Below are 21,431 nucleotides of genomic sequence, written 5' to 3'. Positions count from 1 at the left end.
CCTGGATAAGCGCCACAACCCTGACCAGGATGCTGCGATTACTGAAAATGATTGAATGAATAAATGAAATATACCTTATATTTATTGTATTGCATTCACATACTCCCCACCCACAGTTGAAAACATCACAGCAGTGTTGATTGAGTGCCCTCATTTGATCTTTAGCACGTTAGTGTTTTGAACACTGGAATAATCTGAAACAGCTGAAGCAGTTGCTGGGCTCCAATATGCTATGTGGCATTCGTGAGTGAGATTACTGAAAGACTTTGGCACATATCCATAATGAGGTTTTTGATCTATTTTGAAATGCCATAAAACTTCAAGCATTTATTTTTTATTTTTTTATTAGGGGCACTGGTTGCTATAATAAATGCATTGTGTATGTATTTAAGAATGAAGGTGTCACTTTACCTAGTAAAGGATTTTCATATGTACTCTTCCTTTTGTTCGTTGTTAATATTTTACTGCAATATAAATGCTCCTGGCTTTATAAACAATGGCATTGTGCTACTTTGACAAGGGCGGTGATTCATCCTGTTGCAATTTCGGGCAGCAGCGCTCTGTCTTGTTGTGTGGTCAGTCAGCCACACGTCTCTGTTGTGGCTAATTTTGTCTCACTGTTTCTTTCTGAGTATTGTGTGGCCAATTTCTTGGAAAAGCTGCCTCCTAATACTCATACTCATAAATAATACACATACAGGTATATTTGTATGTCAAATCAGAGCATGTTTATTCACCAGATATACTGAGTACACAGAAGTTTATACTCTGTAACATAAGAATACAAGCAATACACAAAAATCATGTTTTTTAACGTTATGCAAACCTGAAATTGAGCAATCAAATATAAAGGGATTGTGGGTCTTGTGCACAAAAGTGCCACACAGTAGTCCAATGAACAGAGGTGTTATTTACCTGATAACCAGAGAACAGAGTGTTGGGCTCACATCTGGTCAATCTGTGGCTGGGTGACTCTTCTGAAAGCAGAACAGAACAAACTATTTTGGTGTGACAGACAGGCTGAGAGATTTCAAAGAGTTGAGGAAATGCTGTGAGACAGTGTTCAGATAACACGCTGGCTATTAAGCAACCTGCTTAGAAATCATACTAGGGGAAAAAGGAGACGCATGAAAATTAAGATTTACATGTAAAACATTGGTCAGATTAAATCCAAATCCCAGTTAAAGTGGAAGAGTCAATTTACTATTTGTTTTGTTTTGTAGCTCAGTGGTTAAGAAATTGGACTTTGGATCGGGAGGTCATGAGTTCAAATCCCAGCACCAATAAGATGCCATTCCTGGGCCCTTGATCAAGTCCCTTAACCCTTAACTGCTCATTTGTAAATTGCTCTGAATAAGAGAATCTGCCAAATGCCATTAATGGAAATGTTTGTTGCTTAACAATAATTGAATCTAGGACTATGGTCAGTATGTCAGGTTTTTGTGGTTTTGTAGTAATGTAGGGAATTCATATACTGTACAGTCCATACATGTTATTCCTTTTACTTTTAAAGTTAAGGGAGTTGGAGATCAGATCAGATTTGGGCTTCTTTTCCCATTGAAAAATAAAATGCATGCCCTTTCACTGCCAGCAAAGCAATGATGGATAAAACTTTATATAATTGCTTTACATGAGCAAAATTACACAAACTATGCTTAAATATGATTTCTTTGAAACAACTACTTGAGGTGTTTGCTTTTTTTATATAAACAAGTATCCAAATCAAAAATATTATCTACAAGAGCTGCATTTTCATAAAAATTATGCCACTCAGTGTTTATATGCCATATCTTGGCTTTGAATAAGAGAGTTTTCATTTGTTACAAATAATGAAACGTTTACAACATGCTAACTCTTGTAAGAACTGTGGGGTTATAGTTGTGGTCTGAAGACGCAACGCAAGTTATTTATTCACGTCAAAGTAACAGCATGGTGTAATTTTGAAAAGTGCCATTTTAGGCATGGTATGGTAACAAAGTAAAGAATACTTTACAGCTACACCTAAAGAGCAAATACTCTTACTGCCACAATACACTCCTTCATGCGTGTTAATCCATAATGTCAGCAATTTAACTTACTTAAACGCTTGTTCTAGCTGGGTATTTCCTAGTTCTCTTGGGATGGCTCATTAAGGTTATATCATATTTCTTTGACAGGCCAAGGATGTATAAAGCAGTTCCCTGTAAACTAAAGAGGGTATTAAGGAGAGCAGTTAATACTCATCACTGACACTTACACTATTAAGTGGACTGACCTCTGCCTTGTAGTTGTTATCACTTGCTAAAGCATGTAGGGTTTCTGTTGCTCACAGTTGGTAAGGAATTTAGACTAACTTTACACTTCAACCCTATTAGATTCTATAAATAAATGCATCCCCATGCTTCCGAGTTGTACTAGTCTTGTTTATGTATGTATATATATATATATATATATATATATATATATATATATATATATATATATATATATATATATATATATATATATATATGTATATATATATATGTATGTCATATATATATATATATATATATATATACATAAACAAGACTATATATATATATATATATATATATATATATATATATATATATATATATATATATATATATAAAATGTTTGTGACCTCAAGCTGAAGCGAACTTGGGTTCTGCAGCAGGACAATGATCCAAAACACATCAGCAAGTCCATCTTTGAATGAATGAAGAAAAACTAAATGAAGACTTTGGGATGGCCTAGTCAAAGTCCTGACCTGAATACTATTTAGATGCTGTGGCATGACCTTAAAAAGGCGGGTTATGCTTAAAAACCCTCCAATGTGGCTGAATTACAACAAATCTGCATAGATGATTGGAGCAAAATTCCTCCACAGCGCTGTAACAAATCAGTTTAGGGGCAAACACTTTTTTACACAGGGCCATGTAGTATTGGAATTTTGTTTTCCCTCAATAATAAAAACCTTCATTTAAAAACTGCATGTTGTGTTATGTTTTGGCTAAGCAAATATTTAGTCAATTGACTTCTTGCTACTAAAATCTCTACTAGCAACTAACCTAGCATAACCTGTAACACTAAAAGGGCATCCAAATCCATTCCATTTCCACAGGGTTGAGTAATGGTATCATAAAAAATTAAATTTTGTCTATTGGCAAATGTCCTGTGGGAGAACACACACACACACACACACACACACACACACACACACACACACACACACACACACACACACACACACACACACACAGCAGATCACAGTAACATCAGCATTTCCAGTACATTTACAGCATTTAGCAGATGTTCTTATATAGGGTATTATTATATATTATATAGTTTTTCATGGCATCAATTGCCATGTTTATTTCAATGATGGAATAAATGTCAGTAAGTACACATTACAGAAAAATATAGCTAAATATTGCTGAAAATATTTTACCATTATAAAAAATGAGGTAGTAAATAACATTCCTTTTTTGCCAGAGCGTGTGGAGAAACCTGTGCTACTCAATCATACACTGTCACCCAAAAGGAATTTTACAGGGGTTAAGTTTTCACTCAAGGACAAAAGAGCGGAGATAACAAAGCACCAATGAAATGAGGAATCATTTCAACAGCTGCCGATGGACCTCGGGTTCTGCTAACTATGACAGATACCTAAAGCCATTTGAAACATGCAGCAATGTTTTTTTTTTTCTTTTCTTTTTAAGGAATATTATTTGATCAGGGGATGAGCCACTTTCTAAATACAGTAGTCATGGGAGTGAAATGGCTAGAGTTTGTCTATAATATCATTATATTTGGTCCTGTTTTGTTTAAACAAATTGTGTAAGAAATTTGAATTATTTTAAAGGTATTTTCTAGAGACAATAATGTAGGAAAGCATCAAATACATATTTTGACATGTTCTACATTCAGTGTTAATTAATTATTATGCTGCATATCTCATAATACATCAATTCACAAAAACAGTTATTATAATGGGCTGATTTGCTAGCGCCTACCTTTATTGCAGCACCCTGAGGGTTATAGCTTGATGGTATCACAGCCTGAAAATAAACAAATAAATATTATTGGATGAATTGAAGTGATTTTCAACAAAAATGATACGTTCGATGATAAGTATATAATATAATATAGTATAATATATAAAATGTGCACCAGTCACTATGTATTCAGGTTAAATATCCTTTGGTTTCCATTGTGGGTGGGCTGTTGGCACAAATTTGAGGACTGTCTCCTTTCTCTCCATGCTCTAACACCTCCATAATGTGGAAAAGACACTGTACCCCACCCACCTGCATTTTAATCAAACAAAATAGCACTCCTACCCAACATTGCCAAATGCCATATTTAGAGGGTCCTGGCTTTATAAAAGAGAGAGGCGATGGTCTGGACATTGCTCATTTCTGAACCCTAGTGATTCAGAGGTAAACATACCTTTTGGTAGCAGCTTTTAGAATTATTATTGGTTATTATTAACAGCTGAACTAGCACAATCTTAGATGATTTGCATTTAGATAAAGTAAATGCAACATATTTTTCTCATATTAAACTGTGGTGAAATGAAATTTTGAACGTTTTGAACCTAATTTCAAAAGCCAGATCGGCTAAGGTAAAACGCTTATAAGCTTTCTTTAAAATGTTAATTCCTAATGTTTTAATTTGCCTGCTTCCAGAGTGACAACATACTCTATTTTTGCTAAGAGAGCGAACAACAGAGGTAAGCACTAATCATATGCTTGGTGTGACTTCATCCCTTTGGCAATGCTTTCCAAGCCATGCGAGATGAATCAATAATACTAGCTGTTGTTTAGTGATTTATATGGTTACAAATGCACTCAGACTGATGATGGTAGTAATTGATATATACTAAAGCTTGGCATCATTGATGGATAGGCTAAAAGATGACGGATGCTCAGATGGCAGAGTTCGGGGCTGCAGCCCCATACCTGAGAAAATCCGATAGAGAGCGTCTCGAGGCCCAAACTCGGCCTTTTGACATGAAAAAGCAATGTTTTGTTCCTGATACGGAAGAAGAATTTGTTAAAGGAACAATTATCAGTCGTGATGGAGACAAGGTTACTTGTGAGACTGAGAAAGGAAAGGTAAACATTTATTGGGAGGAACGGCATCTTTCTTTTAAGAACCAATTAAAATGTACTGTAAATCACAGCATTTGACAAAAATGCAATTTGCTCTTTCATACAGACTGTGACTGTGAAGGAGTGTGATGTTCACCCTCAGAACCCGCCAAAGTTCGATAAAATTGAGGACATGGCGATGTTCACTTTCCTGCATGAACCTGCTGTTCTGTTTAACCTCAAAGAGCGTTACGCAGCCTGGATGATCTACGTGAGTTGTGCATGCAAAGTTCTTCACTCATACAGACTCTAACCTTTTTGTTGTACGGCTCTAAAACAGTAAACTCTGGTTTTCTACTCAACAGACCTACTCAGGACTTTTCTGTGTCACTGTCAACCCCTACAAGTGGCTGCCAGTGTACAATCAAGAAGTTGTCGTTGCCTACAGAGGCAAGAAGAGGAGTGAAGCTCCTCCTCACATCTTCTCCATTTCTGATAACGCCTACCAGTACATGCTTTCAGGTAAATACAACCTTAAAGTTCGAGTAAAAATACACTTTGTTTTCCCAATTTATTTACTATGATTGAGTTGTTATTTATATGAAGTAGATGTTTTTGATTTTTGATGTATTTATTATTTGATATATTTAATCATGATTTATCTTCATTTTAGACAGAGAAAACCAGTCTATCCTAATCACGTAAGTTTACGTCTTTTTTCAGAAACTGTGTGTATTTCATTGAAAAAAAAAATCTGTCTATAAATATTATATTCGTATTTATTTGTAAATAACACATTGATTTTTGTACTGAAAATTACACTGCTCATAGAGGAGAATCCGGTGCTGGAAAGACTGTAAACACCAAGAGAGTCATCCAATACTTTGCCAGCATCGCAGCTGGTGGTTTTAAGAGGGATGCCAATGACAAAAGGGTAAACTAAACATAGTATTTCAAACAATGAGACAGGCTTCCACATAAACCTGTCGAGGAATCACAGATCATTTTTATCAATACCAATTTATAGCTTTAGAAAATTGAACATTTCTTAATGAGATGTTGGTAGCAACATCTGTTAACTATAATGAAACAATTAGTATATAAGCTTTATAGTTTGGGTCAAGCAACAATCCAAGAATGTTAGTATTTAGAATAAGTGCACTTAGACATTTTACTGTCTTTATCACTCTGCTTGTCTTTGTTCATGTAAATATACACTTCCTCGTTTGAAACCATTAGCACAGTATCAGTACAGTTATTAGTAGCATCAGTAGATTAGTAGAATTTTTTTATTTTATTAAAATGCTAAAATCTTTGATTAGCAATGGCACTCTGCCTGCAGCTTCATACATACATTAAATTTTATAGTCGGACGTATTTAATATAAGTGCAGTCCTGCTTGGGTGATGAGCTTTGAGTACTCATGATTTTTTTGTAAATCATCCACAGTCACTAGTCATCAGTTTCTTAAAATATGAGAATGAACATAATCTGATATTTTTCACAACTGCGCTAAAACACACAATTTTACTTTTATTATTGCTTTCTAGGGTACTCTGGAGGATCAAATCATCCAGTGTAACCCTGCTCTGGAGGCTTTTGGAAATGCTAAGACCATCCGAAATGACAACTCGTCCAGATTTGTAAGTTTACATTTAATTGCTTCATAGGACTTATATCAGGACAAAATTCAAAACGAGAGGGACAAAAAAATAAATTCTACTTTTTTAAATAGGGCAAGTTTATCCGGATCCACTTCGGTGCCACTGGCAAACTGGCCTCTGCTGATATTGAGACATGTAAGGACATTTTGTTCTTTTGTTTATGTTCATGAAATATACTTTTTTTTTCTATAAAAAAAAAACCCAAACATAATATATATATTCGTTCTGTGCAGAATAATGTGGTCACATTTTTATCTTGTTATTTTTGGTGATACAGATCTTCTAGAGAAGTCTCGTGTGACTTTCCAGCTCAAGGCTGAGAGAGACTACCATATCTTCTATCAGATCCTGTCTCAGAAGAAACCTGAGCTGCTAGGTCAGCTAGAAATATCAATATGATTTTAACATTTTATCCAGTTCAAACATGCATGTATACTGTACATACCTGTTCCAAAATCGTTCTTTCTGTCTTTCCTCTGTTACAGAAATGCTGCTGATTACTGCCAACCCTTATGATTATGCCTTCATCTCCCAAGGAGAGACTCAAGTAGCCTCTATTAATGATGCTGATGAGCTGATGGCTACTGATGTATGTAAAAATAAATAATAGTAATAATAATTTATAATGATAATTATATGATGATATTGAAACAATGTGATAACGATATGGTTTCTGAAATATAATACATTTAAACTGTATGGTTTATGCTGATGTTCTTGAGCAACCTGAGTCAACTTTCAGACATTTTCTGTAGGAAGCTTTTGATGTGCTGGGCTTTACCCAAGAGGAAAAGAACAGCATCTACAAGCTGATTGGTGCTATTATGCACTACGGCAACATGAAGTTCAAGCAGAAGCAAAGGGAGGAGCAGGCTGAAGCTGATGGCACTGAGGGTATAAGTTGATATATTATATAAGAAATCTATTATTTACATTTTGGTAAGATGGATTACAGTTTCTCTAATTACTGGTTCAATGACATCCTAATCTTTATAAAGGAATTCGAAGGATGACAAAATTACGTACCCTAAAATGTTTATATACAAAAACAATGGCGCTACAAAAGGGAAAAGGAACATCTTATATTAAAAGAAAATGTATCGTGATATAAGGCTTAGCTTTAATGATGGGAAGGTCGAGGTTGAAGCCCCAGTATCACCAAGCTGCCAATATTAAGCCCTTGAGCAAGGCCCTCTTTGCTTCAGGAGCACTATGCTAATTAAAAGCATTTTATCATATTTTTCTGTGAATTGCATCTTGTTATTACAAGTTATTTTTCTGGCTAATTTTACTTCATACTTGACTTTAGAAGTCAATGAGCTCTGTGGATGGTATTGTCATTAGTATATGCACGTTATCAAATAATAATAATAAAAATAATTAAAGCATGACAGCACTTGGGTATGCAACAGTCCTAGCCTGTAAACATTTTAAGTATTGTAAATGCTGTAATTTAAATGAACAAATATATAAATTGTATTTTATATATATATATATATATATATATATATATATATATATATATATATATATATATATATATATATATATATATATAAAACAAATGTTTTATTATTAGCAAATTAGCATAATAGTAAACTCAAAATCAAACTTGCACTCAATCCTTATTAGGAGTCAAGCTTACTCCAGCGTGAAACTGACCAAATGGATTTGACAAGCATGTGCTCAAAATATGCAAGACAGAAAGGTGATTATTAATGGGAATGATCTGTTTCAGATGCTGACAAAGCAGCTTATCTGATGGGCCTGAACTCCGCTGATCTCATTAAGGCTCTGTGTCACCCCAGAGTCAAAGTAGGAAACGAGTGGGTCACTAGAGGCCAGAATGTCCAGCAGGTTAGAAATAACCGATATTAACCAGGATTTTTTTGAATCTAAAAAACTATTACTGAAATGATATTTCTCATACTCTGTACTAAAGGTGTACTATGCTACTGGAGCATTGTCAAAAGCAGTGTATGAGAAGATGTTCCTTTGGATGGTTGTAAGAATTAACCAGTCTCTGGACACCAAGCAGCCTCGCCAGTACTTCATTGGTGTGCTGGATATCGCTGGCTTTGAGATCTTTGATGTAAGTTTTAATCAATACTGTGAATTAAGGTTTTCATTCCTGATGCTGGAATTTTGGGCTTCATCCATGTTAATGATTCTGTATTTTAACTTTAGTTCAACACCTTTGAGCAGCTGTGCATCAACTTCACTAATGAGAAGTTGCAGCAGTTTTTCAACCACCACATGTTTGTGCTGGAGCAAGAGGAATACAAGAAAGAGGGTATTGAGTGGACATTTATTGACTTTGGCATGGACTTGCAGGCTTGTATCGATCTCATTGAAAAGGTAAGGTGTTTGGTTCTAACAACCTGATTTCACAAACGTGGGAATGAGATAAATCATTCTTTTTTCATTCTTGTCTTTGTAGCCCATGGGTATCATGTCCATCCTTGAAGAGGAGTGCATGTTTCCCAAAGCCAGTGATGCCACATTCAAAGCTAAGCTTTATGACAATCACTTGGGCAAATCTGCTAACTTCCAGAAGCCCAGGATTGTAAAAGGAAAACCAGAGGCTCATTTTGCCCTGGTTCACTATGCTGGCACTGTTGACTACAACATTAACAACTGGCTGGTGAAGAACAAGGATCCCCTCAATGAGACTGTTGTGGGGCTGTATCAGAAATCTACTATGAAATTGCTCTCTATCCTTTTTGCTAATTACGCTGGTGCTGATTCAGGTAAGATGACTCTGCACTTTAAACAATATATTACTGTATCCTGGTCAACATGCATTTTTATTTTAATTGCCATGCATTTTTATTCTAATAGTTATGGGAGATGGAGGTACAGGTGAAAAGAAAAAGGAAAAGAAGAAAAAGGGCTCAACTTTCCAGACTGTGTCTGCCCTACATAGGGTGAGAGAAGTTAATAAAAGAAAAAAATTTATAATCTCAAAACTATAAAAAGCAACATTATAACATACACTGGCTATATTGATATAAGGTACAACTACATTACCAAATCAACACTGTTTCTGTAGTTCACAGAATGGTTTATAAGCCAAAATAAGTTTAGATTTTGTGATCACTGGTGGACCATTTGGTCAAGGTTAAGGTAATGCCAGCCTTAATCGTTTTTATAATCCGAGTCATACTAAATCTTTTAGAGATTGTGTGCTATATTTATTCCCTTTTCAGGAGAATTTAAACAAGCTGATGACCAACCTGAGATCAACTCATCCTCATTTTGTGCGCTGCATCATCCCCAATGAGACAAAGACTCCAGGAGCCATGGAGAATCCTCTGGTAATGCACCAGCTGCGCTGTAACGGTGTGCTGGAGGGCATCAGGATCTGCAGGAAGGGCTTTCCCAACAGGATCCTGTATGGTGACTTCAAACAAAGGTACCTTGCTTATACATTAAAGAATTTTATGAACTTGAATTTATTACTTCTTGTTTTATAAATCTGCAACTGTACAGAATTTTATTATATATATTTTGCTCATACAGTCTCCCCCAAAAGTATTGAAACAGCAAGACTAATACTTCTGTTTTTGCTATACACTGACAATATTTGAGTTTGAGGACAAAAGATAAATATGAGTCAATAGAGCTGAAATTCAACTGTAATTTTTCTTGATATCCAGATCTAGAAATGTCAATTAACACATTGCAATATGGTGTGTTTTGTTTCAACCTACGCATTATACATCTGATCAAAAAAATTGGACCATGTATTTGCAGATATCGTATTTTGAATCCTGCTGCTATTCCTGATGGCCAGTTCATTGACAGTAGGAAGGGAGCTGAAAAACTGTTGGGTTCATTGGACATTGACCATAATCAGTACAAGTTTGGACACACTAAGGTTCAATACAAAAGATCAAATAATTAACTACGGGAAACTGATTTCAAAGTAATTTAAAAAGAAATGTTGTATGCATATTGAGATAGTATAAATTGTTATTTAAGGTGTTCTTCAAGGCTGGTCTCCTGGGTCTCCTGGAAGAGATGAGAGATGATCGACTTGCTCTAATTATCACTCGTTTTCAGGCATGTGCTAGAGGTCTTCTCTCAAGAGTTGAGTTCCAAAAGATGGTTGAACGCAGGTAAGACTTTATTGTGTTAAGAATTCTCAAGGCATTTTGCACAATTGTATAATAAACAGGTTAACATTTATTGAATTGTAGGGATGCCTTGCTTGTGATCCAGTGGAATGTTCGTGCATTCATGGGGGTAAAGAATTGGCCCTGGATGAAACTCTACTTTAAGATTAAACCATTGTTAAGGTCAGCAGAAGCAGAGAAAGAGATGGCCAACATGAAGGAAGAATTCCTAAAACTAAAAGAGGCTTATGCTAAATCGGAAGCCCGTAGAAAGGAGCTTGAGGAGAAAATGGTTACACTTCTCCAAGAGAAAAATGACTTGCAACTCCAAGTCCAAGCTGTGAGTTTTCTGGGTTGAAAATATACATGGAAACCATACAGTTGTCTTTTCAATAGACCAGAATTGAAAAAGGGAAATTAATTACTATTGTTAATTTTTTATTTTTTTTACAGGAGCAAGACAATCTCTGTGATGCAGAGGAGCGATGTGAAGGTCTAATTAAGAACAAGATCCAACTTGAAGCAAAATGCAAAGAGTTGACTGAGAGACTGGAAGATGAGGAGGAAATGAATGCTGAGTTGACAGCTAAAAAGAGAAAGCTAGAAGATGAATGTTCTGAACTGAAAAAAGATATAGATGATCTAGAACTTACTCTTGCTAAAGTGGAGAAGGAGAAGCATGCCACTGAAAACAAGGTAAGTTACTGTAGTTAAATTCAACTTGTCCATGGTATAACCATGCATTATTCCAGGGTACTGAGGCAATGCTATACATTTTAGGTTAAAAACCTGACTGAGGAAATGGCAGCTCTTGATGAAATCATTGCCAAGCTGACCAAAGAGAAAAAAGCTCTCCAGGAAGCACATCAGCAAGCACTGGATGATCTGCAGAGTGAGGAGGACAAAGTCAACACTCTGACCAAAGCCAAAGCTAAACTTGAGCAGCAAGTTGATGATGTTAGTACTTATTACACAGTTATGGGTATACATTTTTAATCTCCCAAAAAGAGATATTCAGTTATTATATTTGTATATTTTTTCAGCTTGAGGGATCACTGGAACAGGAAAAGAAACTGCGCATGGACCTTGAGAGAGCAAAGAGAAAACTTGAAGGCGACTTAAAATTGACTCAGGAGAATATTATGGACCTGGAAAATGACAAGCAACAGCTGGAGGAAAGGATGAAAAAGTAAGTTGCTAACAATAATCATAGAATATTAGTGCAACAATAAACCACTACTAAACTTTATGTTGGGTACCATTATGCACTTATATTTATTAAAACCTTAGGAAAGACTTTGAGATCAGCCAGCTCAACAGCAAAATCGAGGATGAACAAGCAATGGCATCCCAACTCCAGAAGAAACTTAAAGAGTTGCAGGTAACCTGAGAGATCACTGGGATGATGACTTTTCTTATTCCTTCAACTCTTCAGCTGTGCTTACCATTAAATCTTACATTGTAGGCCCGCATAGAAGAACTGGAAGAAGAGTTGGAGGCTGAGAGAGCTGCTCGTGCAAGGATTGAGAAACAAAGGGCAGATTTGGCTCGGGAACTGGAGGAGATCAGTGAAAGGCTGGAGGAGGCTGGTGGTGCCACTGCTGCCCAGATTGAAATGAACAAGAAGAGAGAGGCTGAGTTCCAGAAACTGCGTAGGGACCTTGAAGAGGCCACCCTGCAACATGAGGCCACTGCTGCAACTTTAAGAAAGAAACATGCTGACAGTGTAGCAGACCTGGGAGAGCAGATCGACAACCTTCAGAGAGTGAAGCAGAAGCTTGAGAAGGAAAAGAGTGAACTGAGACTAGAGCTGGATGATGTGGTCTCCAACATGGAGCAGATTGTTAAATCCAAGGTAAGATTGAATAATGATGTAGTCTATACAGACATGCATGACTTTTGATTTCGATAATATTAAGTTTTTTTTTTTATTCTTTTGTGCAGACAAACCTTGAAAAGATGTGCAGGACACTTGAGGACCAGATGATTGAGTACAGAACTAAGTTTGAGGAAGGACAACGCAGCATCAATGACTTCAACATGCAAAAAGCTAAACTGCAAACAGAGAATGGTAAGGACTAAGCTAAAGAAAGTGGTGTGTGTTCTAGGTGTTATGAACGTAGGTAACTGAAACCAATCTGTAATCAAGGCGAACTCACAAGACAACTGGAAGAAAAGGATTCGTTGGTCTCTCAGCTGACCAGATGCAAGCAGTCCTATACACAGCAGATTGAGGATCTCAAGAGACAACTTGAAGAGGAAGTGAAGGTATTTCTATAAAGGGTGCTTAAAAACCTTTCACAGAGTACAACATTAAATAAAGACATCGCTCTAAACACTTTTTTCTAGGCTAAGAACGCCCTGGCTCATGCAGTGCAGTCGGCTCGTCATGATTCTGACCTGCTCAGAGAGCAGTATGAGGAGGAGCAGGAGGCTAAGGCTGAGCTACAGCGCAGTCTCTCCAAAGCAAACTCTGAGGTAGCTCAGTGGAGGACCAAATATGAAACTGATGCTATCCAGAGAACAGAAGAATTGGAGGATGCAAAGTAAGAAATCAGAAACCATCAAGATGTTTTGCTTTTTAATTTCATGTATAGAATCCTAAATATTTGTTGTCCTGGCATGTAGAAAGAAATTGGCTCAGCGGCTGCAAGATGCAGAAGAAGCTGTGGAAGCTGTAAACGCTAAATGCTCCTCTCTGGAGAAGACCAAACACAGACTGCAGAATGAGATTGAAGATCTCATGGTTGATGTTGAAAGATCCAATGCTGCTGCTGCTGCTCTGGACAAGAAGCAAAGGAACTTTGACAAGGTTATTATTTTTCTTTATTGCAATGCTGCTGTTTTGAATTCTGTTCAAAGGGGTGTCTTTGTAAATATGTTTTTTGGTACAATCCACCAGGTCCTGGCTGAGTGGAAGCAGAAATATGAGGAGTCACAGTCTGAACTGGAGAGCTCCCAAAAGGAGGCCCGATCTCTAAGCACTGAGCTTTTCAAACTAAAGAACTCATACGAGGAGTCACTTGATCATCTGGAGACCATGAAGAGGGAGAATAAAAATCTCCAAGGTACCTTGTTTGTTTTAGATGTATAGAACTTTGAATTAGTATTTGACCTGCACTAAAAAGTTTTTTTCTTTCCTGATAAACAGAGGAAATTTCTGACCTCACTGAGCAAATTGGTGAGACTGGCAAAAGCATCCATGAACTGGAGAAAATCCGTAAACAACTGGAGCAGGAAAAGGCAGAAATTCAGACTGCTCTTGAGGAAGCTGAGGTACATTATTATAATTATTTATTACACGTATATGTACATCACACGTTCTGCAGATTTCAATTAGAGAACATGCGAGCATGGCGAATTTACCATTCACATTATTATTATCTATTAGGCTTCTCTTGAGCATGAAGAAGGAAAGATCTTGCGGGCCCAACTAGAGTTCAACCAGGTAAAGGCCGACATTGAACGTAAACTGGCTGAAAAAGATGAGGAGATGGAGCAGGCCAAGAGGAATCACCAAAGAATGGTGGACACCCTGCAAAGCTCTCTAGAGTCTGAGACTCGCAGCAGAAATGAAGCTATGAGGCTAAAAAAGAAGATGGAGGGAGACCTAAATGAAATGGAGATCCAGCTGAACCAGGCTAACAGGCAGGCTTCAGAGGCTCAGAAACAACTCAAGAGTCTCCATGGACATATGAAGGTACATTTGGGAACTAATGTAATTATGATAGCAAGACACACTGATAGAATCTTTGTTTTAACTATGTATAATATCAATATCTCTTAATATATTTGTAGGATATACAACTGCAGCTGGATGATGCTCTCCGTGCTAATGATGATCTCAAAGAGAACATTGCTATCGTGGAGAGACGCAACAATCTGCTGCAGGCTGAACTGGATGAACTGAGAGCCCTGGTAGAGCAGACCGAGAGAGGCCGCAAACTGGCTGAGCAAGAATTGCTGGATGTCAGTGAGAGGGTTCAGCTACTGCACTCTCAGGTAGGACATTCATCCCTCTACAAACTCCTTTAAACAAAATAATATAATGATAATAAAGTCTACATATAATATAAAACATGTATACAACTATAGAACACTAGCTTGCTGAACCAGAAGAAGAAACTAGAGGGAGACACTGCTCAGCTGCAGACTGAGGTAGAGGATGCAGTCCAAGAGTGCAGGAATGCTGAAGAAAAAGCCAAGAAAGCCATCACTGATGCTGCCATGATGGCAGAAGAGCTGAAGAAGGAACAGGACACGAGTGCTCACCTGGAGCGCATGAAGAAGAACATGGAGCAGACCATTAAAGACCTCCAGCACCGTCTGGATGAAGCTGAGCAAATCGCCATGAAGGGTGGCAAGAAGCAGGTCCAGAAGCTGGAGGCCAGGGTAAGTTCATGAATTTTAATTTATCAACATGAACATACCATGCATTATTTTGAGTGTTTACAAAATATTTTTTGTAGGTAAGGGAGCTTGAAAATGAGGTGGAGATAGAACAGAGAAAAGCCAGTGAATCGATAAAAGGAATCCGAAAATACGAAAGACGGATCAAGGAGCTTACCTACCAGGTTATTTCTCTTACCTACTGTGTCATTTATCACAAAACAATATTAAACAAATTTGGTAGAAATCAAAAATCATTATATAATCATTATAGAATGAAGAAGACCGTAAGAATCTGGCTCGTCTACAAGACCTGGTAGACAAACTGCAGCTGAAAGTCAAGTCCTACAAGAGAACTTCAGAGGAAGCTGTAAGTGTCTCAAATTAAAACTAAAGCACACATTTAATAACCATTCATGCTTCCATTTGTTTACAAATTTTGCGCACACACTTTTTAGGAGGAGCAGGCCAACTCCCACCTTACCAAGTTCCGTAAGCTGCAGCATGAGCTGGATGAGGCTGAGGAAAGAGCTGATATTGCAGAGTCTCAAGTCAACAAGCTGAGAGCCAAAAGCCGTGACATAGGCTCCAAGGTAGGTTCCATTATAATCCAAAACTTAATGAGTGATAAGTCTAATAAAATGCTGTTATTTACCCCTTGCGTTTGATATTGCATGCATTTAATAGGGTTCCAAACGGTTTTTTGCTTTGTTTTGTTGTTATATACAGTATGAAAAGTGTGTAGACTTAAAATATTCTAGGTTATAAAACTGGTTTACTAACAGTTGTCCACGTATAGCCAAATAAACCAAGTTACAGCAGGAAACAACAAAAAAGTGAGAACACTCACTTTATAACTCCTTCTCGCGTCTTTATTTTCTTTTCCAGAAAACTCATGATGAAGAGTGATTATTTGACTCTCTTTAAAAAGCCTGCACATTGTGCTTAGGTGCTCCTTGATACTGAGACCTGTAGTTGAATAGAATTAAAGATTTGCAATGAACCCTTTGGCTGTGTTGTCTTATTCATGTATTAAACAAAATACTTCACACAAATAAAATGAGCAAAAAAAAATGGAATGATAAAATCATATATCAAGTTAAATACACAATCCAATTTGAATTATACAATGAAATACAATGTCCAGTGTACTAAAAGTCTTAAGTACCTCATTAAATATAGGAATATTGATAAAACTGTGTTTTTTCAACTGTCAATTTTGCAAATATAAAATAAATTGAATAAATGTAAAACATATGTTAAGAGTATATTCATTTACTTGAGTGGTTATTTGCTTATATATGGTCAGATTTATATATTTGGAGATTATTATACAGCATCACATTACCAGAGGTGGCAAAAGTACACACATCCTTCACTTAAGTAGAAGTACAGATACTCATGTTTTAAAATACTCTGGGAAAAGCTGAAGTATTGACTACAATTTTTTACCTAAAGTAAAAGGGGCTCTGACATGTATTTAGGTGAAAAGTAGCCATTACTACTACCTGTTTTAGTGTCACACTGTAACTATAATAATCTTAGGGTTTTTAATCAAGTAAAATAATTTTTCACTATAAATCAGATGATTGTTATGAGTTAGCTCATGAATAATCGCAACTTTATCGCAATTTATTTTTTTATTTGTTCTAAATGTACCTTAAATAAATACTTTTGACGTTTTTAATACTCCTATCAACATGGACAAATATCGATGCTTTATGCAAATAATGTTTATGTTTATAAAATGTGTTTATTGTTAGTTAAACCATATTTAACATAGAGCATGAAGACAATATTTGAAAGTAATTATGGTGTTTAAAATTATGTAAATTATCAGGACACCAAACGGAACAGTTGCTATGGTTTCCACACGAACGGTTAATGAGGTGATAGTTCCTCCACTAACTTTCATACAGATTACACAATCAGAGAATATTTGCTTTGTGATTTATTTAAAACTAGACTTGAGCTTTCTGTTTATTTATTTATTATGTCTGTGAGGCAAATATTCTCTGAGATTCAGGTTGTTTTATTTATGTGACTGTGGAGAAAGATGACAGAGATGGCAGTGCGTTTGTCGACCCCAGAGGGTCAATTGTGCGCATCATGACGGATTTTGTTGCTGATTTGTGACTTGACACATCAGTAAAACAAATTTTTACTGATTAAAAATTGTTTTATGGTGTAGGTAATTAATTTATTTTAATATCTGAGTAAAGAAGGGACATTGTAAATAAATGTGTGTTGCGATGAAGGTTGTAATTTCATCTCTTCTACATTTATTTATATTTTTATTAAAAATGGTCAAACAAAAATGCACGCTGCATTAATCGCACGTCAATAAAATTTGTTTTGTTAAAATTAATGTGCGTTAACACGTTATATCAAACCTAATTAATATATTAATACAAAAGGAATTTAAAATGTTGTTATCTAATGAATGAATCCAGACTGAACATCCACCATATAGAACACAAGCAGAGAAAAGATGATGATGATGATCAGGTGATCAGGAATGTCTCTGTTCTCAGTCATGTTTTCATCGCTGACTCCCTCTGTCTCATCCACGTTAACCCCATACTTTTAGTTGACTTCTGCCCTGCTCATTGTGAGCTTCATAAACTAACCTACGTCTGTGGTGTGTGAGAGCCAGGAAATGATACACCAGTGGTAGATTAAAAAAGCCACGCAAGGACAAGAAATAGGTTGATGGGATGAAAACGTTGCACAATGCGAAGAAAAAATTGACCAAATTTTTGAACATGTAAGAAGAAGAAAGTACGGATATTTGTGTAAAAATGTAATGAGTGAAAGTAAAAAGTTGTCCAAAAAATAAATAGTGAATTAAATTACTGATACCAGAAAAATCTATTTAAGTACAGTAACAAAGTTTGTACTTTGTTACTTCCCACCTCTGCACATTACAATAAGAATGATTACAAGACATTTTGCTTTTGAGTTTTTGTTGCTTACCTTTGTTTTCTATTAAGATGAAGCCTATATTTATAAAAAGTACTTTATTGCTTGTAGCTGCCTAAATCCCAAATGCAATTTAGAGGCTGATAAATAAAGGCTTCTACACTCATTGCATTACATTTCCAACAGGGCCATTTGTGGATTTAATCCTTTTCTGCCAAAATATAGTCCTCAAGTAAATGTAGTGTATTTTCTCTGAACACATACTTACAGTCTACAACCTTATAGCTATCAAATACCCTGAACATAAAGTAAATGCATTAGGAAAATAATTAAAAATATGTTACTTATTAACATGTTAATATTATTAAAAATAAATTATATTAAATATAATTATATCTAGTATGAAGTGCTCCAGAGATCTTTTTCACAATTTTTCAAGCCTATAATTTAACTAATGTAATTAATATGATTAATACTACTACTACTACTACTACTACTACTACTACTACTAATAATAATAATAATAGTAGTAATTGACTTATTTATTCTCACAGCCATTTGATTACCATAAATAAAACCAACATGCTATTGCTGTATGATTGTGATGTATGTTTGCTTTTATAATTACTTACAACTAATAAGATAAATGAGAATGATGAAGGCTGTGTCAAATATCATCATCAAATATATATTGTATATCAAATGAAAATGCACAATTTCAAGAAGCAGCATTATCATTAAATAAACCCATAAACTTCTACAGAAAAAAAGAACAGGTAAAAAGGATCCAATAATAAATAAATTGAAAAGTTCCCCACACATATTTGATGTACCTGTGTGAGGAACAAAAAGAAGAAGGACCTACCTCCCCAAATAAATCGCCTCTGTATGTGGTCAGATGGTGGGGATGTGCCATAAAAGGCATGATAGCCATTTTACAGGTTGTCACAGACATGAAGACATTCTCTTCATTAGTTTGTTCTCTGTTCAGATGTTACAGTATCCTGATCTTTATGTACTCCCAAAAAATTAAAAACAATAAAAAAAAACCCTTTTTTTTTTTTCTTATGGGAAAATAGCATGCACTTTGGACGGTTATCTCAGCCTTAAAAACACACACTTCCATCCTGTCATACACTTTAGGAGAAATAAGGAGTTGCTGGATGCTCTAAAGCTTACAGTATATTTGAGTGGCCTTGGTGTTGTTCAAGGTGATAAAAAAGCCAATAGGATAGTGGTTATTAGAGGAGGAGTCTGCAATGAGCAGCTGAGAATTTGAAGAGGAGTGGATGAAAGTTTGTTCCTTAACATTATTTTCTGTTTCTTCTTTGGTTTGGGCAAAACGAAATATTAAGACAAAATCCTTCACAATAGTTATCATTAGCCACATCTTTGCAGTCTATAAAATGGGAATAAGCCTCTAAACTTATGTGAAGACCTGCATTGTTTTCCCTCAATTGGCCATGTATCATCAATAGTCTATAGTCTATAAAGGCTGCCAAAAACTATAAGTAGACTTTTATTCATGTGCTTGAATACCTTTACAGATCTAACAGGCACAAAAGGCCATGAACTGTCCTTCCCAATCTGCAAAAGGCACTCGGTAGGAATTCACATGGTTATCTTTGTACTCAAGGACAATGGGGGGCTCATCAGCGTAAACAAGACTGTGACAATGGCATGTCATTTGGACATCTGAGAAATAATATGGCTACTGGTTTTACAGAATATTCTCTTAGCAACTACATTGTAAATATACAATAATGCAAATCATGTTTTGAACACTATAAAAATCAACACAGATATCTAGTTTGTACAAACACTGGTTGGTTTTAGTAATTTCTACCCAATTCTGAATAATCAAAATGTGGGATTAAAAAAGTAACAGTGTGTTACAAAGAAAAAAAAAGCATTTTCGAAATGTCACAGATAATATTATATTTTCTTCTATTACATCTTTTACACAGTCAAATTTTTTTTGTCAGCATTAACTCAATCTAAAGAGGTTAAAAAGAATGTAGAAACTTACTATAACTTACACTTATTGCTGTGGACTTGCACCTTGTACTGAACATTTTCATTTACTCACCCTTTTACCTCTCATCAGCTCCTGCAAAGCCCCCCTGCTGTTAACCCATGAACCTGTTTATTACCCTGTAGTGTTAACGTACTGTATGTGACACGCTCAAGGGTGTAATGAAAACTGCACCATAGATATTGAAAGACATGGGGCATCGTCAAATATGAGATTAAATAATAACAAAAAATACTCGAGAATATTTGAACACACCAACAAAAACATAATTACTTGTAAAAAATAATCAGTCTAATAAAATCTAATAATCACTAGCTGTTAATACAGTTTTTCAGCAACAATTAACACTCAATACTATTGTAGCATATGGAGGTTATTAGAAAAGTCATACATTTCAAAGTGTCTCTGAAGACCTCACAAGATTAACTCTTACATGTTTCAGACAAATTAACTGCATATCGTGTGACGCAGTGTTTATTCTCATTGACAAGGACAAGGGTCACAGAGACAAGAAAAACAATGCATAAAAGGTACTGGACATACAGACTGCACAAGCTGTTCTTCTCAATCACAGATAAGCACTTGGCAAAAAAATTAGGGTTATCTTTGTCCTCAAGTGTAAGAGGAAAGGAAACAATGCCATTTCAACACCATGGGGCTGAGTGAAGCATTAATGCCAGCTGGAGAATAACCTTAGTGTGCCTTACCACACAGACACAGGGCTGTATCTGATGTTTCTCTAACAAGACTAGCAAAACACCTGTTAGAGCTACACAGAAACGTAGCTAAACAAACACGAGATGCAACACAAAAGAAAAGTATGTTCACTTTCACACTCAAGTGTGGAACGTAAGTGTGCTTATTTTCTAAAATAAGAAAGTAAAAGAGTTTTTTAATAAACCCAGATTATACCATTGTTGATTATTTTTTTTTAAATCAGTCACTGTACATATTAACTGTTTTTATATATATATATATATATATATATATATATATATATATATATATATATATATATATATATATATATATATATATATACAAATATAGCTATAAGTCAGTGTTATTTTTTACATATAAGGTCATGTTTATTTTCAAATATAAATTACCTATATGTCATCTGACCTTGTGCTGGGCTTCTGTCACTGTGTGCATTTTTTCCCTGTTATGCAATACATAGTGAACCTGACATCTACAGCATTTTATTAGTCCAGCAGGGATCCTT

The 21,431-nt window shown here is 35.7% G+C and overlaps 1 protein-coding gene and 1 long non-coding RNA gene across 4 annotated transcripts in view; one reads left to right on the top strand and one right to left on the bottom strand.

The window, feature by feature from the left end:
• Nucleotides 1–929: 929 nt before the first annotated feature.
• LOC310730657 lies at nucleotides 930–21,126 on the bottom strand. Of its 3 annotated transcripts, XR_014534891.1 has the most exons (6): nucleotides 19,037–20,237; nucleotides 16,100–16,218; nucleotides 9,979–10,145; nucleotides 3,999–4,043; nucleotides 3,054–3,157; nucleotides 930–977 (listed from the first exon to the last, which is right to left on the bottom strand). It is a non-coding gene; the product is annotated as an uncharacterized lncRNA (long non-coding RNA). The 3 variants fall into 3 exon arrangements; XR_014534889.1 differs by lacking the exons at nucleotides 16,100–16,218; nucleotides 19,037–20,237 and adding an exon at nucleotides 20,261–21,126; XR_014534890.1 differs by lacking the exon at nucleotides 16,100–16,218 and having other exon boundaries at nucleotides 19,037–20,239.
• Nucleotides 4,693–21,431, top strand: part of LOC310727291 (myosin-7-like) — a 59,735-nt gene continuing 42,996 nt past the window's right edge. The window contains exons 1-38 of the mRNA XM_083543587.1: nucleotides 4,693–4,717; nucleotides 4,894–5,102; nucleotides 5,206–5,349; nucleotides 5,444–5,600; nucleotides 5,752–5,779; nucleotides 5,910–6,012; nucleotides 6,629–6,721; nucleotides 6,814–6,877; nucleotides 7,020–7,118; nucleotides 7,228–7,331; nucleotides 7,498–7,636; nucleotides 8,481–8,599; nucleotides 8,685–8,834; nucleotides 8,930–9,100; nucleotides 9,183–9,492; nucleotides 9,584–9,669; nucleotides 9,952–10,157; nucleotides 10,499–10,622; nucleotides 10,727–10,863; nucleotides 10,945–11,200; nucleotides 11,314–11,556; nucleotides 11,641–11,817; nucleotides 11,904–12,049; nucleotides 12,151–12,241; nucleotides 12,326–12,715; nucleotides 12,805–12,931; nucleotides 13,010–13,128; nucleotides 13,210–13,406; nucleotides 13,489–13,672; nucleotides 13,763–13,928; nucleotides 14,012–14,136; nucleotides 14,252–14,560; nucleotides 14,659–14,862; nucleotides 14,956–15,252; nucleotides 15,330–15,434; nucleotides 15,524–15,619; nucleotides 15,708–15,842; nucleotides 16,138–16,252. Of these exons, the coding sequence (XP_083399713.1) occupies nucleotides 4,902–5,102; nucleotides 5,206–5,349; nucleotides 5,444–5,600; nucleotides 5,752–5,779; nucleotides 5,910–6,012; nucleotides 6,629–6,721; nucleotides 6,814–6,877; nucleotides 7,020–7,118; nucleotides 7,228–7,331; nucleotides 7,498–7,636; nucleotides 8,481–8,599; nucleotides 8,685–8,834; nucleotides 8,930–9,100; nucleotides 9,183–9,492; nucleotides 9,584–9,669; nucleotides 9,952–10,157; nucleotides 10,499–10,622; nucleotides 10,727–10,863; nucleotides 10,945–11,200; nucleotides 11,314–11,556; nucleotides 11,641–11,817; nucleotides 11,904–12,049; nucleotides 12,151–12,241; nucleotides 12,326–12,715; nucleotides 12,805–12,931; nucleotides 13,010–13,128; nucleotides 13,210–13,406; nucleotides 13,489–13,672; nucleotides 13,763–13,928; nucleotides 14,012–14,136; nucleotides 14,252–14,560; nucleotides 14,659–14,862; nucleotides 14,956–15,252; nucleotides 15,330–15,434; nucleotides 15,524–15,619; nucleotides 15,708–15,842; nucleotides 16,138–16,158 (5,823 nt within the window). The 5' untranslated portion in view covers nucleotides 4,693–4,717; nucleotides 4,894–4,901 and the 3' untranslated portion in view covers nucleotides 16,159–16,252. Of the gene's footprint in view, nucleotides 4,718–4,893; nucleotides 5,103–5,205; nucleotides 5,350–5,443; nucleotides 5,601–5,751; nucleotides 5,780–5,909; nucleotides 6,013–6,628; nucleotides 6,722–6,813; nucleotides 6,878–7,019; nucleotides 7,119–7,227; nucleotides 7,332–7,497; nucleotides 7,637–8,480; nucleotides 8,600–8,684; nucleotides 8,835–8,929; nucleotides 9,101–9,182; nucleotides 9,493–9,583; nucleotides 9,670–9,951; nucleotides 10,158–10,498; nucleotides 10,623–10,726; nucleotides 10,864–10,944; nucleotides 11,201–11,313; nucleotides 11,557–11,640; nucleotides 11,818–11,903; nucleotides 12,050–12,150; nucleotides 12,242–12,325; nucleotides 12,716–12,804; nucleotides 12,932–13,009; nucleotides 13,129–13,209; nucleotides 13,407–13,488; nucleotides 13,673–13,762; nucleotides 13,929–14,011; nucleotides 14,137–14,251; nucleotides 14,561–14,658; nucleotides 14,863–14,955; nucleotides 15,253–15,329; nucleotides 15,435–15,523; nucleotides 15,620–15,707; nucleotides 15,843–16,137 lie in introns of the transcript that reaches the window.

This window comes from Silurus aristotelis (genome assembly GCF_946808225.1).
Source record: "Silurus aristotelis genome assembly, chromosome: 1".
Taxonomy (NCBI): Eukaryota; Metazoa; Chordata; class Actinopteri; order Siluriformes; family Siluridae; genus Silurus; species Silurus aristotelis.
Note: the sequence above shows the minus strand (reverse complement) of the source record. Positions and strands in the feature narration are given on the sequence as shown.